We start from the raw sequence: 14,098 nt of genomic DNA on the forward strand, positions 1-14,098 counted from the left end.
CTCGCGGGCCTCGCCCTAGTTTCGTTGATGACGTCGGCAGGTTGAATTTCAAACACGTTTCGATGGTAGAAAAAAACAACTTATCTATTGCTTACAAACAGAATTGATGATTGAAGTGATTACAATTTGTTCACATTTGCTTTAACTATTTTAATGCAAATTCATGCTTTTCAAATGTGAATTGGCTGCTACATCAGTTTTATAATTATGAGTTATTGTCTTTAGAGAAAATAAAAAGGATTAAAAAGTTCTCCCATACTTGTGATGGGAACATTGCCATTAGTGTGAGGTTCTGGATTACACCATCCAGGCTCAAAAGGTTACCCTGTAGCCTACTGATAGGATGTTTCCATACATCCTCGTTATGATTTAAATAAGGCTGTTTTCCTCTTTTAGGCCTCCGCTTTAGTGCCAACTGAGAAGCCAACATGTGTAGCTGGATTCCAGTCGGATATGTTGATTTACCAGGTGGTCAGGAAGCACCTGAGGACGGGCACGAGACTGGGAAAAGGTAGGTTCAATCCAGGAAGCCACTCTCAATTGCTATGCTGACCTGGAGGGAATGGTGCTAATTTCCAATGTTCCAGTATTATGAAATATGGATCACTTTCAGGAACACAAAAGTTCATTTGAGCTATGAAGGCAGACAAAATTAATGTGACAGACTTATTTCTTGAGCTCTTCTTCTAAAGATTAGCTGCTTTCATTGTTCTCATTCCCAAACAACCTGAGGTCTCGGGTTGCACTCACTCCACACCTCCTGTAATGCGCTTACCTGCAGGCCTAAACAATGTCTACAAGCCAGTTTTACAGGCTTTGTTTTATCCAACAATCACAAAAAGGAGCACGACTGCAGCACTGCATGTTTTTCAGGTGATACAATCTCTCCCCAGTTTACCTTTTCCTAACTATTTCAGATTATTGGCCACTCTTTCGTGTTAACTATGTCTAACTGGGACATCTTTGCTCATCTGAGACCAGATTAAACCATGCTTCAGGTTTGCTAGAGATGGAGGCAGAGAATGCCAAAAGTGCTCTTTGGCGAAAGTCCATAATGCTTCTGCCAAATTAAAATGTCTGGTGCTCCCTTATGGCGGTTTGACCGTCAACAAAGCTGGTTTGTTTAATGGTTAAGGCATAATATGCTCCTATAAAAGTGTGATCCAGCCTTACTGAGGCTTGGTGGATGATTGTCTGTAAATTCTAATTTCATTAGAGGTTTGATCCGTACAGATTACGGTTCAACAATGGTCTGTTGCACCACTCTGCCATGATGACATGCATCAATGCGTATTAACATTTCTTAAGTGTATAAAAATCTGGCTTTTATCTAGTATTAAGACTTAATCATTGCTTTTCTAACTCGGTAAAACAAAAGGTTAAAATACATTAATGTATTGATATTTGCCATGGATGTCTTAAAAACTATTCAAATTTACAGTTCAAACTGTTTAATGCAGCAACAAATTGGTCGACAATGAAACAGGAGAAAAAGTTGTAGTATAAAATGTACAAACATAACATCTAATTGATTGCAGAACAGGACATTTAAAGAGTAAAGCTTTAACATCAAGTCTGGCTCTCCGTCCCTGAAATCATTCGTTGGCCTTCTCTCCTTTTGGATGTCTTTAGGACAGAGACAGATACAGTGCAACTGTGGTTTACATGAGTGTTTATTTCTCCCGTTAACCTTAAGTTCATTATGTTGTCTGACAAACTTAGTTTAGCGCCTAAGGTGACTGGATTGAAGTTATTTGGTGTGATTGCATCTCAATTAGCTTTTAAGGTAACTTAAGGTCAGCTGGATGTTTATTTTAATGTACAAATGCTAAGATTTAGCACTTTACATTTGTTACATTACGTTATAGTGTTATAATTTACACCCTGACCTTAAAGAGAGTGAGGGGGGGCTAGCGATCGACGGGGGGGTGCTAGCGGTTTTCCTTGCAACGCCAGTCTCGTCTTTTTCCGTTCTAATTGCCGCTCGACTTCAAGGTGTAACTTTTATTATTGTCCGGTGGAAATCGGGAGAAATTCGGGAGAAACGTCGGTCCGGGAGATTTTCGGGAGGGGCTTTGAAATTCGGGAGTCTCCCGTAAATAGCGGGAGGGTTGACATGTCTGGTCATCGCAGCCCTGGACCATCAGCAGCACAAACTCGTTTTGCCAACGGCAGCAGAGTGGGATAAACTGCAGAGGCTCGAGACCCTTCCAGAGCCATGCAGGGAAATCAGTCTGTAACTTATCAAATAACATTGCTTTGATTATTTTCTGGAATGAATTAAACCAAGTCAAATATCAATAACATGTATTTATGTAAAAAATAATAACGATGATAATAATAATGATAATTATGTATCTGTCCTGTTATTTATGTTTGGTATGCATTTCAGAAAAAAAATGGTTAGGATTCAGGTGTAATTGCAAATAGTGATTAATCCTGATTAATCCACGGAAAATTCTGATTAATTTGATTAACATTTTTAATCATTTGACAGCCCTAGTAAAAATGTTATGTACAATAGAAAAATTATTGCTAATTCTAAAACAAACCTTGCTGCAGTGGATATAATTTCGATTAAATTGCACTTTCTTCTTCTGAGTTTTATATCCCCATTGTTGAAATGCATTTATTGTAAGTAACTTAGGATACATGATATGTAATAACTGAAAATGGGTCAGCAGTAAAATAAAGATCAGTAATAGTGTTTTTTTATAGTTATTACTGGAAACAACGTGGACTAGAGTTGACCAGGTTTTGGCTGTAAAGTAGATGGACCTTCTAACTGTCCCACTGATGGCCTGCTAGACGTAGTAATAACTTTGTAGAATTCTTTGTGTTGGGTGCTGAAGACTTAATTGTTTCTGTTTTCTCTAAATGTTCTGCATTTGTAATGTTAATCATTTCCTCTTTCAAATTGCAGTGGGCTTCTCTGACTGCACGGACCGCAGAGTCTTTCCTTTCCACAGCGATGACAGCCATTTCACAGTGCAGGCAGACGGCATGTTGAAGGTCAGACCTCAAAAGCCTTGACTGAACAGTTTCTGACTCGCCTTGTTTCTAAAATCTATCCAATGTTTTGTGATTATCTGAAAATGCATATTCTCTGCTACCGTTCAGCTAGTTGCAAGCAATATCCAAATGCTTTGACTTGATTTAGTATGATCAAATACCTTGTAGACAAGTGACTCCTAGTTTGTACTTTGGGTCCTCCTGAAATGCAGCCCAGATGCTGTTTAAGATCTTCAACACTTTCTTTAGAGGTTTGATGTTGTCATGTGGAGATGCTTTAACTCAAATCTATTAGCAGCTGATGACCTTTGCTGATGGGCATTTCTCCCCTGCTGCCCCCTCTAGGTAAAAAGGCCGACTGATATTCATCGCCATCGGGAATTCACTATCCATTCCTGGGACTCACAGGGTCAAAGAATAAGTGTTCCTGTCCGGGTAGTGCACCATGGGCATCGCCACGGGAAACACCACCATACAGTTGAGCGTCACCATGGAGAACGCAAACACCACAACCATCCGCACCACCACACCACAGAGGTACACAACGACATGAAGTAAACTTAACTTAAAATAAAATGATTTGTAATATATTTTGAGAATGCCACATGCACCAAATTGGTGTTTTATCAAGGCTCTGGAACTATTGACATTATGAGAGGCAGCTTTGCCAGTGAAAAGGCTCATGCAGAGACCAGTTTTTCCTATGGAACACTGCCCCTCTGTGGCTGTGTATGAATGGCCCAGGCCCACTGGATTCATTCTGTTAGCATCTGTCTCTTTCGTGGCAATGCTGTGGTACAAACATTAGGAGTACAACATCCTGTCAGCGATCCATCTAGCACTGCGCCGCTCTGTCTCATTTCGTCACCTGCATCCTCATGAGGACCCAGCCGGTCCACATGGGCTGGTTCCTCCAACAACCGCTTAGACTTAACAAAGCGGTCCCTGAAATGACAGTCTGGCCTACGGGGGGCTTCCTACTTGCTCATTAGCTTTTTCTCCGCTGCTCCTGATGCCTAGCAACCTGCTGTATAAAAGTCTTGTAACCCGAAAAACTTAATGAAATGCAGATAGAGAAGTTAATCTTATTTCATTTAATTTATGAAGAAAAGCTTCTCCTGCAGCGGAGAAAGTAATCTATAAAACCGTCACAAGCTCTGTCAGATATTATTCCTCTTCAAAAGTGTGAAGCTTAAGGCATTAAACAGTTTACTGCGGGCGGATGTGAGCTACCGTTAACGTCGCAGCGATATCATGAGCTGCTCGTTGTGTTTTTGCTTTTATTGTGTGTTGGTTCATTAATGTACCGCCCTGCCGACTCGCCTCTCCTTCCTACATTCTTAAAATAATCATGTAATGCATGCTGAGCCACAAAGGATGAAAGCGATGTGTGCTCCAAATTGCAGACCGGAACACATTTGAAGAAGTTGATGGTACCCTTTAGAACTGTAATGTTAACTGTAGAAAAGGGTTTTAACCATTCACTCTTACTCGGATATGCACACTCGCACGTCCTAGACGCAAACTCCCTCAAAGGGTTAAAGGCAGCAGGTCCTCGTCTTAGAGTTGATGTGTTCATGTTGTAGTTCTCCACCTTATCAATAACCCATCAATGTCTAGGGTCGGTCTCACTAAGGGGCTACAAATGTCCTTTTTTTTTCTCTTCCAGAATGCAACCGATCATCAAGTGCCCGTTTTGCATTTTCCCAAGTCTGTTGAAGGTCTGAGGAGGAGGAAGAGAGACTGGGTTATTCCTCCATTAAGCGTTGCAGAGAATGACAGAGGACCCTACCCCTTTAAAGTAGCTCAAGTAAGAGGAACCTAAACCCCTTTGGATTCGACACTAAACTCTTCTGATTAATTGTTTACCTCGGTTTTTTGTTTCCCATTTACAGTACATTTTACATATAGTCTGAATCTCTCCACACTCTATAGTTTAAATATTTAATTAACTTGATTAGTTAATTACCTGCTTTTCTTAAAATGTTAAACTGTTTGGCAATACTGTCACTAATGTAATTGTCAGTGAGCATAGTATGACTCTGGTGTGTTTCTTCCAGATCCGTTCTAGTGAAGATAAAATAAAAAAAATCTTCTACAGCATCACTGGTCCAGGAGCTAGTGAGGATCCTATGGGCCTTTTTACCATGGACAGAGTCACTGGTAATCTGTATATCACACAACCACTGGATAGAGAAGTGCAAGCAGCTTACATGGTAAGCACCCTCTTATGTTAGTTGACTTGTCTACATCAGGCCGGGAGGCATATGCACACACTTTGTACTCCTTTTCCTTCTGAATGTATTATGTTGGTATCTTCATCAACGTCGACACATGTACCGCAGTCTACTCCAACCTCAAAGTAAAGATTTCCAGAAATTCTGCTTGTCTCTCCCCTCCAGTGTTGCCAACTCCTCAGCAAAGAAAGTCGCTATTGGCTGTCGCTAAATTACATCACCACTAAATTGGCTTAATTGTGATGGGCGCTTGGGTTTGGAAAGACTAGTGAGGAAGTTGGCAACACTAATCCCTTTGTGTAGTTTTTGGCATGCATGTCATGCAATATATCCTCGTCCAATAAGTAATACACTTTAATAACTCATCCAAAATCGTCACATTTGATTACATCGTAAACACAATCATTAACTAATTTTTAGTCTTAGTTTTTTTTTTAGCATCCTTCGCCCAGGCTGAACCAAACATTATGGATGTCATGTGTAGAGTATTGAATGACTTTAAGATATGAAATGCATTCAATTTATTAGATATTTTAATATAATGCAATAACAAATACCTAATAACACATATTATAATTTCTGCCGCTCAGCGTGCTTTTCTGCTTCAATTCCTAACGTTGGCAGTCTGCTTAAACTCATCCAGAAGAAACCCCAGTTCCTGGGGGACTGACCCCAATCCTTGCGGATGAAAAAATATATTCAGATGCCTTTTCACCACCTGTATGTAGATGAGTAATTTGGAGGGAAATCAGTGGCACGAATGTTTGTTGTGCCACCTTTTTGCATTGGAAACGTATAATGGAGCATCTAAATGGATTATTATTCATCATACAGTTTCATAATGCAAATGTTTGTTCTATTCAGTTTCAAGCACACGCTGTGGCAGATGGTGCAGGAACTGCTGAAGCACCTATGGACATTATTGTGAATGTAATTGACCAGAATGACAACAAACCATTTTTTGCTCAAAACACCTTCCTGGGAGAAGTTGCTGAGGCCTCACAAATCGGTACGAAGATGTCTGTTAATGTTGTGTTTTTTTTTTCTTGTCCTTACAGGACCAGATTTAAACTAGTGTTTTACCCAGCTTTCATGTTTGAGACTTGAATCCAGAACCGGCTTCAACACTTAAATATTACAGTGGTGTTTCCATTAACAAAAGGGACTTTTTCTTATGTGACCTGTGAACCCACAAAATATTTTGTCTGCTAGGAATGACAATTATATACTTTAACTTTCCTCAGCTCTAAGGATCCTATAGCTGAAGAAATACTCACTCTTACAGAAATCTGCACAATAATTGTTCCGTCTCTATTTCATAATAGTTGTAGTCAGAATTTTGAAAGCCTTGCCCGAGCCCCCTCATGAATGCAATGTACTTAATTCTGACATGACTTCTGACCTCCAGGTTTCGAGGTGATTCAGGTTGTGGCCACAGATCTTGATGCGCCAAATAATGACAACTCCGATGTCCGCTATCGTATTTTGAGCCAGGATCCAACTTTGCCTTCAGACCAGCTGTTTGTCGTCAACCCGATCACTGGAGTCATCAGAGTCAACGCTCGCGGGCTCGACCGAGAGGTTTGCCTTCTAATAGTCTGTCTCCTGACTGTCTTTCATGTTGTCTCTGGTGCCCACTGAGAACATGGTTTGTTTATGTTGTAAATAGTTCAATAGTAAATGTGTTAGATTGAACCTACTGATTGAGCTCTCACATGGCTGATCATTGGAACTGTCAGGCTATATAGCCGAATGCTAATCTGGACGAGTACGGTTGGAAAGATTAAATGATGCAAATCAGGAAATGCACGGATCTGCCGAAGAAATTACTTGATTGGTACTAAATCACATTGGCTATCGTAGGCGGGAAAAAACGAAATAATAAGCAGCAGTAAACATGCTGAAGAAACTGTACACCTTGTTATTGGAACATTTTCCCAATGGTGCAGTCAATGCCGGGTGATTTCATGTTTGTAAAGCCATCACACGAGCCAGAGCTGAAAGGACTATCATTTAGCTACTTTGCCTTTAATAGATTGTGCTCCAACGGAATTTGTAAAAGGACATAAAAATGTTTATGTCATTGTGTCTCTTCTGACAGAAATACCCAAAGTACACTCTGGTGGTTCAAGCAGCAGACATGAAGGGAGAAGGGTCGACTGGGGATACAAAAGTCATCCTCACGGTCACTGATAGCAACGACAATGCTCCGGTCTTTACTCAGCCTTCAGTAAGTACAACATGATTCGGACTGGCGGTTTATAGATTTACAATTCACTCAACATGGCCCCAAGTGAGATGAGGTACAGTCTTGGTTCAGAAACCGGGACTAGTCAAAGCAGATCTGTCATGTTTTGGGCTTGTTTTAGTTGACCATCTTTGCAGTTCTGTTTTTAACTCTGTCCTTTCTTCCTAGTATGAGGCATCTGTTGAAGAAAATAAAATCGACGCTCATGTCCTTACATTGTCAGTCACGGATGGAGATGAGCCTTTTTCCCCCGCCTGGAATGCCAGGTTCACAATTGTCGGTGGTGATCCTGGAGGACTTTTTACTGTGAAAACAACAGAAAGTAACAAACAACAAGGAATCATTTCTACTGCCAAGGTGAATGAACCAAGAATTGTCAAATAAGCTGCAATTTTAACATTATAAATGATTTTCTGCAACAATATATCAGTTTATTAGATGCCAAGGTGATGGAATCTGAGAGCACAATGTGTGAATTATTTGCCTGATGAATCGTTCTGTGCTTTTCCTTTCATCCAGCCTCTTGACTTTGAGAGAAGCACCAAGCACACTCTTTTGGTTGCAGTGGAGAATGAGGTTATTTTTGCTACTCCACTGCCCACTGCCACAGCCACAGTGGTGGTGACTGTGCTGGACGTCAATGAGGCTCCAATCTTTAATCCAATAGAGAAGAAAGTGTCAACGCGTGAGGACCTCGTGGCGGGCAGTGATGTCGTGCAGTACACTGCTTCTGACCCAGACACTGCACGCAAACAGAAAGTCATGTAAGATCAAGCTCGAATTGTTATTTTCAACATGGAATCAGACACGGTTATCTCTGGCAAATGGAAAAACAAGCTTTAGGTGTGACTTCTCTAACCTCTGAGGGTGAAAACCAGAAAGCATTCATATCAAACAGCTCAGCTTACTGATGGTGAATATATTTCTAGGATAAAGTGCTTTAATTGATCTTGCATTTCACCAAGTAAAGTGCAGACATCCGTTGGCACATAACTTAAGTTATCATCTAATTTGTTTCGCTCCAGAATATTAAAGTTGTATTATAATAGAATTAAGCTATGATTTTGTTTCTTCAAATGGTTTTCTGTCAACATGAGTAATATCTCAAGCTAAGGAGCTACCTCATGCTCCAACATTTTGCAATCACTAGCTGTAAATCATTCATTGTATGTCTTTGATTTATTTCTGTGACTCCTTCATCAAGCATGATGGTTGTAATTGGCTGGCTCACATGGTATTAATGTTCTGTGATTTTTGTTTTGTGTCCAGGTATAAAATAATCAGAGACCCTGCCGGATGGCTCAATGTGACCAAAGACACTGGCCTGATTAAAGTAAAGAGTGTCATGGATAGAGAGTCCAGCTTTGTAAAGGACGACAAATACACGGTACTCATTGGTGCATATGACAATGGTAAGTACGACGCAAGACTTGTACAAGCTCTGCTGATGTTTTGCACGGCTTTAAGGGCCAGACATGAGCTCTATCTCACTGAGGGTTGAGAATTGAGTGTGTGCGTCTCACCTCACCAGATGATGTCCCAGCCACAGGAACTGGTACTCTGATAATCCAGCTTGAAGATGTCAATGACAATGCACCTGCCATTGAGGAACGTGCAATCAAGGTGTGTCTCCTTTCACAAACTAGTTTAAATGATCTTTTGTGTGTAGAACGTAGATCTGTTAATGTTTTAAGTACTGTACAATTCTGTGTACTGCACCATTGTGACAAAAAGAACTGAGCTGGAAGTTAAAGCTCTTGATCTACTGGTCTTGGACACTTCAAACTGAGGAACGGGACCCTAGTTTGTGTATCTAGCATGAAACAATTAAAGAAAATCTTGTCATGTATTGGTTTGGGAACATTTGTAGGCAGGCCTAACACTGCTGCAGAGGAGGCAAGAAAGGTGGCAAATTCATGGTCCGCATCTTCATTTTAAAGTTGACTCAATATAACCTGCATCACTGAAGATGTTTTTCAGTAAAGAAACCAAAGACAATAATGTACAAACATTGACTGCAGGACCTTTTGTGCTAGTCATGGGTACTTGATGAAAACGGCAAACACGCTGTTGGCAGTAACCTGAGCAAACGTTGACCGGTGTCTAATTGTGTTTCCTCAGTTGTGTCACAAGAACTCGGCTCCTCAGCTGCTGTCTGTCACAGATAAAGACGGACCAGGCTTTGCTGCTCCATACAGCGTCTCACTACACGGCCTGTCAAAGACCAACTGGACTGCTAGGATGAACGAGTCCAGTATGTACACTTGTTTACACATGGTAGTCCACAACTAATCCAGTCAAATAGCCATTGCCAGGAGAAACTCATTTAGATAAAAGTACATATTTCAACTGTTGAGTTGCAAATTGTACTTATTTCAGGTTGTTACAACTGGGCTGGACCTCTAAAGTAAGTTTTTCTCTTTTAGAGACTGGTATCCTCCTGAATTTAGCCACTGTGCTGGACAGTGGAGAGTACACTGTGGTCCTCAGGGTTGCAGACAACCAGGGCCTGGAGCAGGACAGCACTGTCCAGGCCACAGTGTGTGACTGCACTGGTGAAGAAGTGATCTGCAAGGGGCGTGTGGCAGGGGGCACTGACCTGCCTGTAATCCTGGGAATACTGGGAGGTATTCTGTTACTGCTCAGTAAGTATGGTATTATTATATATGGTTTTCCTAATTCCAGGGACTGTAGACACACAGATGTCGTTGTTGTGCTTGGATTACAAATATAGCTGGAACCATTTTTGATATTTCTGTAGCTTAGAGCCATAAACCTGGTCCACTACAGTAACTGTCCTGTGCATGTTGTCTGTGACTCTGCCCCTGGGGCCTGTACCATGATGGTAGTTCAACAAACTCAGGGATCCAGGATTGGTTCAGAATTGACAAAACCAAACCGAAGCAATAAGGCTTTATTGGTACCATGATGCCACTCATCAACTCACTTTGTCAACCCAGGCTTTGATCCTTAAACACTGATTACTCTGCGCGCGTGCACATAAGTCGGCACCGCACAACCAATCACGTTTGATATGGCGAGAGCAATATATCTTTCCGCGGAGGAGCAAGAAATTATTCTTCATAACTATGAAGAATATAAAAATATTTTTCAAGAACGCAGTAACAGTCGCTGCTGCCAAAGCTAGAGAACAATCTTGGAGGAAGGAACATTGATGATAGTGTTAATGCGTAAGTTAAAGAAATAGATTTTATAGGTGATTCATGTAAAATGATTTTAGGCTAAGCAAAAAGGTATTGAATGAAAGTGTTCTTGGCAGCAGATCAAGACAAAATTTAATTCAAAGTGGTGAGTATTTAACACAACCTTTTATTTTGGTGAACATTTTATCACAAACACTTCTTTGCAGCAATTTCATAAAATCCTTCTATGGACATTATCGACAAATGTCCAGGGAACACAATAAAGCTATTTATGTATCCTTGCTTACGAATGGTTCGACAAACAGTGTTCTGTTCAGTGTTCTGTCTTGGCACACTTTGCCAAGAAAACACTGTGCAGTCGCACCATCGGGTCAATACGGACCAAATCTATGAGGAATGTTTCCATCACGTTATTGAAAGTTTGCCACAAAGAATTAAGGAAGTTCAAAAGGGGTCCTTGACCTTTACTAGCAAGGTGCACCTAAAAGGGGCTTGTGAATAAATATACTTTTGTGAACTATGGTCCAGAAATGGTCTATGGTCCATAAATGAGCATAGTAATTCTGCTGACTTACCTGATGCTCTGCCCTTCAGCTTAGATTTCTGTGCTCAGAAGGAAATCGTTGACTTCGTGGGGTGTGTTTTATTGAACTTTGTTTTATTTGTTTAGTGCTGGTGTTGCTGCTGCTGCTTTTCGCCAGACGGCGGCGAGGAGAGCAGAAGGTTCCGCTACTGCAAGACGACGACATCAGAGACAACGTCTACTACTATGATGAAGAAGGAGGCGGGGAGGACGATCAGGTAAGTTAGAACAGCAGAATTTGACTTAAGAGGATCAATCATATGCACCTGTCAGCATTATTATACCAAACAATGTTAAAGAAAACATTAAGTACAGACTATAGATTGGTAATCCTCATTTTTTTAAGGGTTAAATGCTTTAGTTTTAGCAGTTCAGTTAGCATTCTTTAGTAACCCTACTTGTATATAGTTACATTTTCTCAATCTTTAAGGGTTGCAATAATGTCATACCTTATTCTGGGAAACTAATATTTTATTGTCATACCATGAGACTATTTGAACGCAGTTTTGTGTAAACCCCACGTGTTTTCCATCAGGATTATGATCTGGGTGTTCTCCACCGTGGTCTTGACAACCGGCCTGAGGTTTTCAGAAATGACGTAGTTCCAAACTTCATGCCGGCTCCACAGTATCGCCCTCGGCCCGCCAACCCAGAGGAAATTGGTAACTTCATCGATGATGTGAGTAAACGCTGCTTTAATTGTTTTTAAAGGGCATTGTTTGCTGCAAAAGCCTAGAAATTCCAGGCCAATGAGACTCATCAATACTTTTATTGTTCTTTGGGAATTGAATGATTTTTAATCCATTTCAATGTAGTTTGTATCTTGTTGCTTCATATTCTCCTGTATATGAAACCAGTTGTGTAAAGTGAGGCCATGTATTCTGTGAATCTTAGAACCTGAAGGCAGCTGACAATGACCCAACGGCACCCCCCTACGACTCCCTGCTGGTGTTTGACTACGAGGGAGGCGGCTCTGACGCTGGGAGCCTCTCCTCTCTGAACTCATCGAGCAGCGGAGACCAGGACTACAACTGCCTCAATGAATGGGGTCCCCGCTTCAAGAAGCTGGCCGACATGTACGGAGGAGGGGAGGATGATGACATGCTGTAAATTTACTCAGGAGAAAGTAATATAGATGGGTGGATGCCCATTTTCCTAATGATGTTGGCATGAACTGATGACTGCGTTCCAGGGAATGATAATGCAGCAAAGCATCGGTAGGCCCACAGTTTAGTTTTCTTTGTGGTGATTGAGGTTGGTTGTCAGTTCAGTGATGGCAGCAGTTAACAGCCCCTGCTCTGAAGCTTTTTTTGTTTGTTTTGTCTGCCCTGCTTTTAGAGCCCTTATTAGATGTAGTCTAACGTTGATTTATTGTATTAACTCATTGAGACGTTGCGCTACAGCAGTCCAATTATAGATGGTTGCGGTTTCACTGGTAACATTTGTTTTAGCAATGTATGATATTTTTTAATTTTTTTTCATGGTGTTCAGTTTAAGGAAAATCTAGTAGCCATCACCCTCAGAGTTGGAATGAATGCTTCTTAACTAACCTTGATATCAGTTGAGTTCTTAACATTGTAACTTTAATTTCTTTTTGCGAATTACTTGCAAAGGGAATTCTGTTTTTCATTTTTATAAAGTTCTTAGTACAAAAATGGTTTGTAAATGTTTTTGATCAATCTAGTCATTTAGAAAAACAATTGACATTGCAAAACTGTACGTTATAACAGGAGTCACGTCCCAAGTACTCATGGATTTAGCATAATGGACTTGATGCCGAGATAGCAGTTTAATTGATTCTAGTTTATGAGGCCTGTAGCTGCCACAAAAGCCTGGGGTCTCGCGGTTGCTTCCTTAAGTTTTCTATTATGAATCTAGTATGTTCTTTATTGATTACTGAAAGTTTAATCTTAACTGTCCTCTAAGGACCTTTTACATAAAGTGTTTAAAAAGTTTTAAAATGGTGAGATGTCCCTTTTTTTTCCTTTTTTTTTTTAAACCAAAGAGCAACACTTTACAGTGCTACTGTACCTACAACCAACAGTGGATACTTGGCCAGTACACTGCTTTTAAATGTACTTGCTACGATTCCCTTTACATCCATACAGATACAGCTGATTGGGGCCATAACAAAAAGCTCACTTTGCAGTCCAAACCGTTCAGGAATAGCACTTATGGAAGTATGGGACACCATCCAATCACAAGTCAATAGCTCCCTAAAAAGTTATTTAGCTTCAAGGACATAATGTAATGGACTAGTCCCCCAACCCCTGTGGGCCGTTTAGTACCGGGCCGCAATAAAGAATTATTATTTTTGTCTTAACTGTAACTTAAGTTTTCTGAAATGACAGGATAATCTCCTATTTAAGTGCGGTTGTCCCTCCTGACATATTTCCCCAGCATCATCTTTAGTAACTCAGAGTTTTCAATACCACATAAAAATCAAATCCCAACACAAACTTGTGTGTACTGCATTTCAGTGTTGCTGCACATAGCAAAAGCAAAGCACTGTCAACTTCCATGACAATGTTTTAGGTGGAGCTTAAAACGCACTCCCATTAAAATAGTGTCCTTTGGGCCAGCTGGCTGCATTATAATGGACAACAATGTGTATTGTATTTTACTTTGATTTTTCCTCTTTTCTGAGAATTTGAAATCTCCCATTGCTGATAATGTACATATTGTCAAACTATTACGCACAGGGATCCACCTTTTCTAACGCTTGGGTCAGGCCAGGCAGTCGAGACTTTTTAGGCGGTTATTTCTGCAGTGAAACTCATTCACCCAAATGCAGTTATTGGGAAATGCAGACAATAGGAAAGTTAAAAGGTGCAAAATACAAGATTGGGCGCAT

General features: G+C 40.6%; 1 protein-coding gene across 2 annotated transcripts in view; it reads left to right on the plus strand.

Moving 5' to 3' along the window:
- cdh31 (cadherin 31) overlaps positions 1 to 13,208 on the plus strand; it is a 50,116-nt gene extending 36,908 nt beyond the window's left edge. Inside the window, exons 2-18 of one of the 2 annotated variants that reach the window (XM_037465961.2) lie at positions 397 to 511; positions 2,924 to 3,012; positions 3,358 to 3,549; positions 4,682 to 4,822; positions 5,073 to 5,228; positions 6,114 to 6,258; positions 6,658 to 6,830; positions 7,351 to 7,479; positions 7,666 to 7,854; positions 8,017 to 8,261; positions 8,767 to 8,909; positions 9,029 to 9,120; positions 9,619 to 9,751; positions 9,924 to 10,142; positions 11,332 to 11,462; positions 11,780 to 11,923; positions 12,139 to 13,208. In XM_037465961.2, coding sequence (XP_037321858.2) covers positions 397 to 511; positions 2,924 to 3,012; positions 3,358 to 3,549; positions 4,682 to 4,822; positions 5,073 to 5,228; positions 6,114 to 6,258; positions 6,658 to 6,830; positions 7,351 to 7,479; positions 7,666 to 7,854; positions 8,017 to 8,261; positions 8,767 to 8,909; positions 9,029 to 9,120; positions 9,619 to 9,751; positions 9,924 to 10,142; positions 11,332 to 11,462; positions 11,780 to 11,923; positions 12,139 to 12,354 — 2,652 coding nt within the window. In that variant the 3' untranslated portion in view covers positions 12,355 to 13,208. The remainder of the gene's footprint in view (positions 1 to 396; positions 512 to 2,923; positions 3,013 to 3,357; positions 3,550 to 4,681; positions 4,823 to 5,072; positions 5,229 to 6,113; positions 6,259 to 6,657; positions 6,831 to 7,350; positions 7,480 to 7,665; positions 7,855 to 8,016; positions 8,262 to 8,766; positions 8,910 to 9,028; positions 9,121 to 9,618; positions 9,752 to 9,923; positions 10,143 to 11,331; positions 11,463 to 11,779; positions 11,924 to 12,138) is intronic. The other variant, XM_062566553.1, reaches the window with a different exon arrangement.
- The last annotated feature ends 890 nt before the right edge of the window (positions 13,209 to 14,098 follow it).

The sequence above is a fragment of the Pungitius pungitius genome, chromosome 13 (genome assembly GCF_949316345.1).
Source record: "Pungitius pungitius chromosome 13, fPunPun2.1, whole genome shotgun sequence".
NCBI classification, from domain to species: domain Eukaryota; kingdom Metazoa; phylum Chordata; class Actinopteri; order Perciformes; family Gasterosteidae; genus Pungitius; species Pungitius pungitius.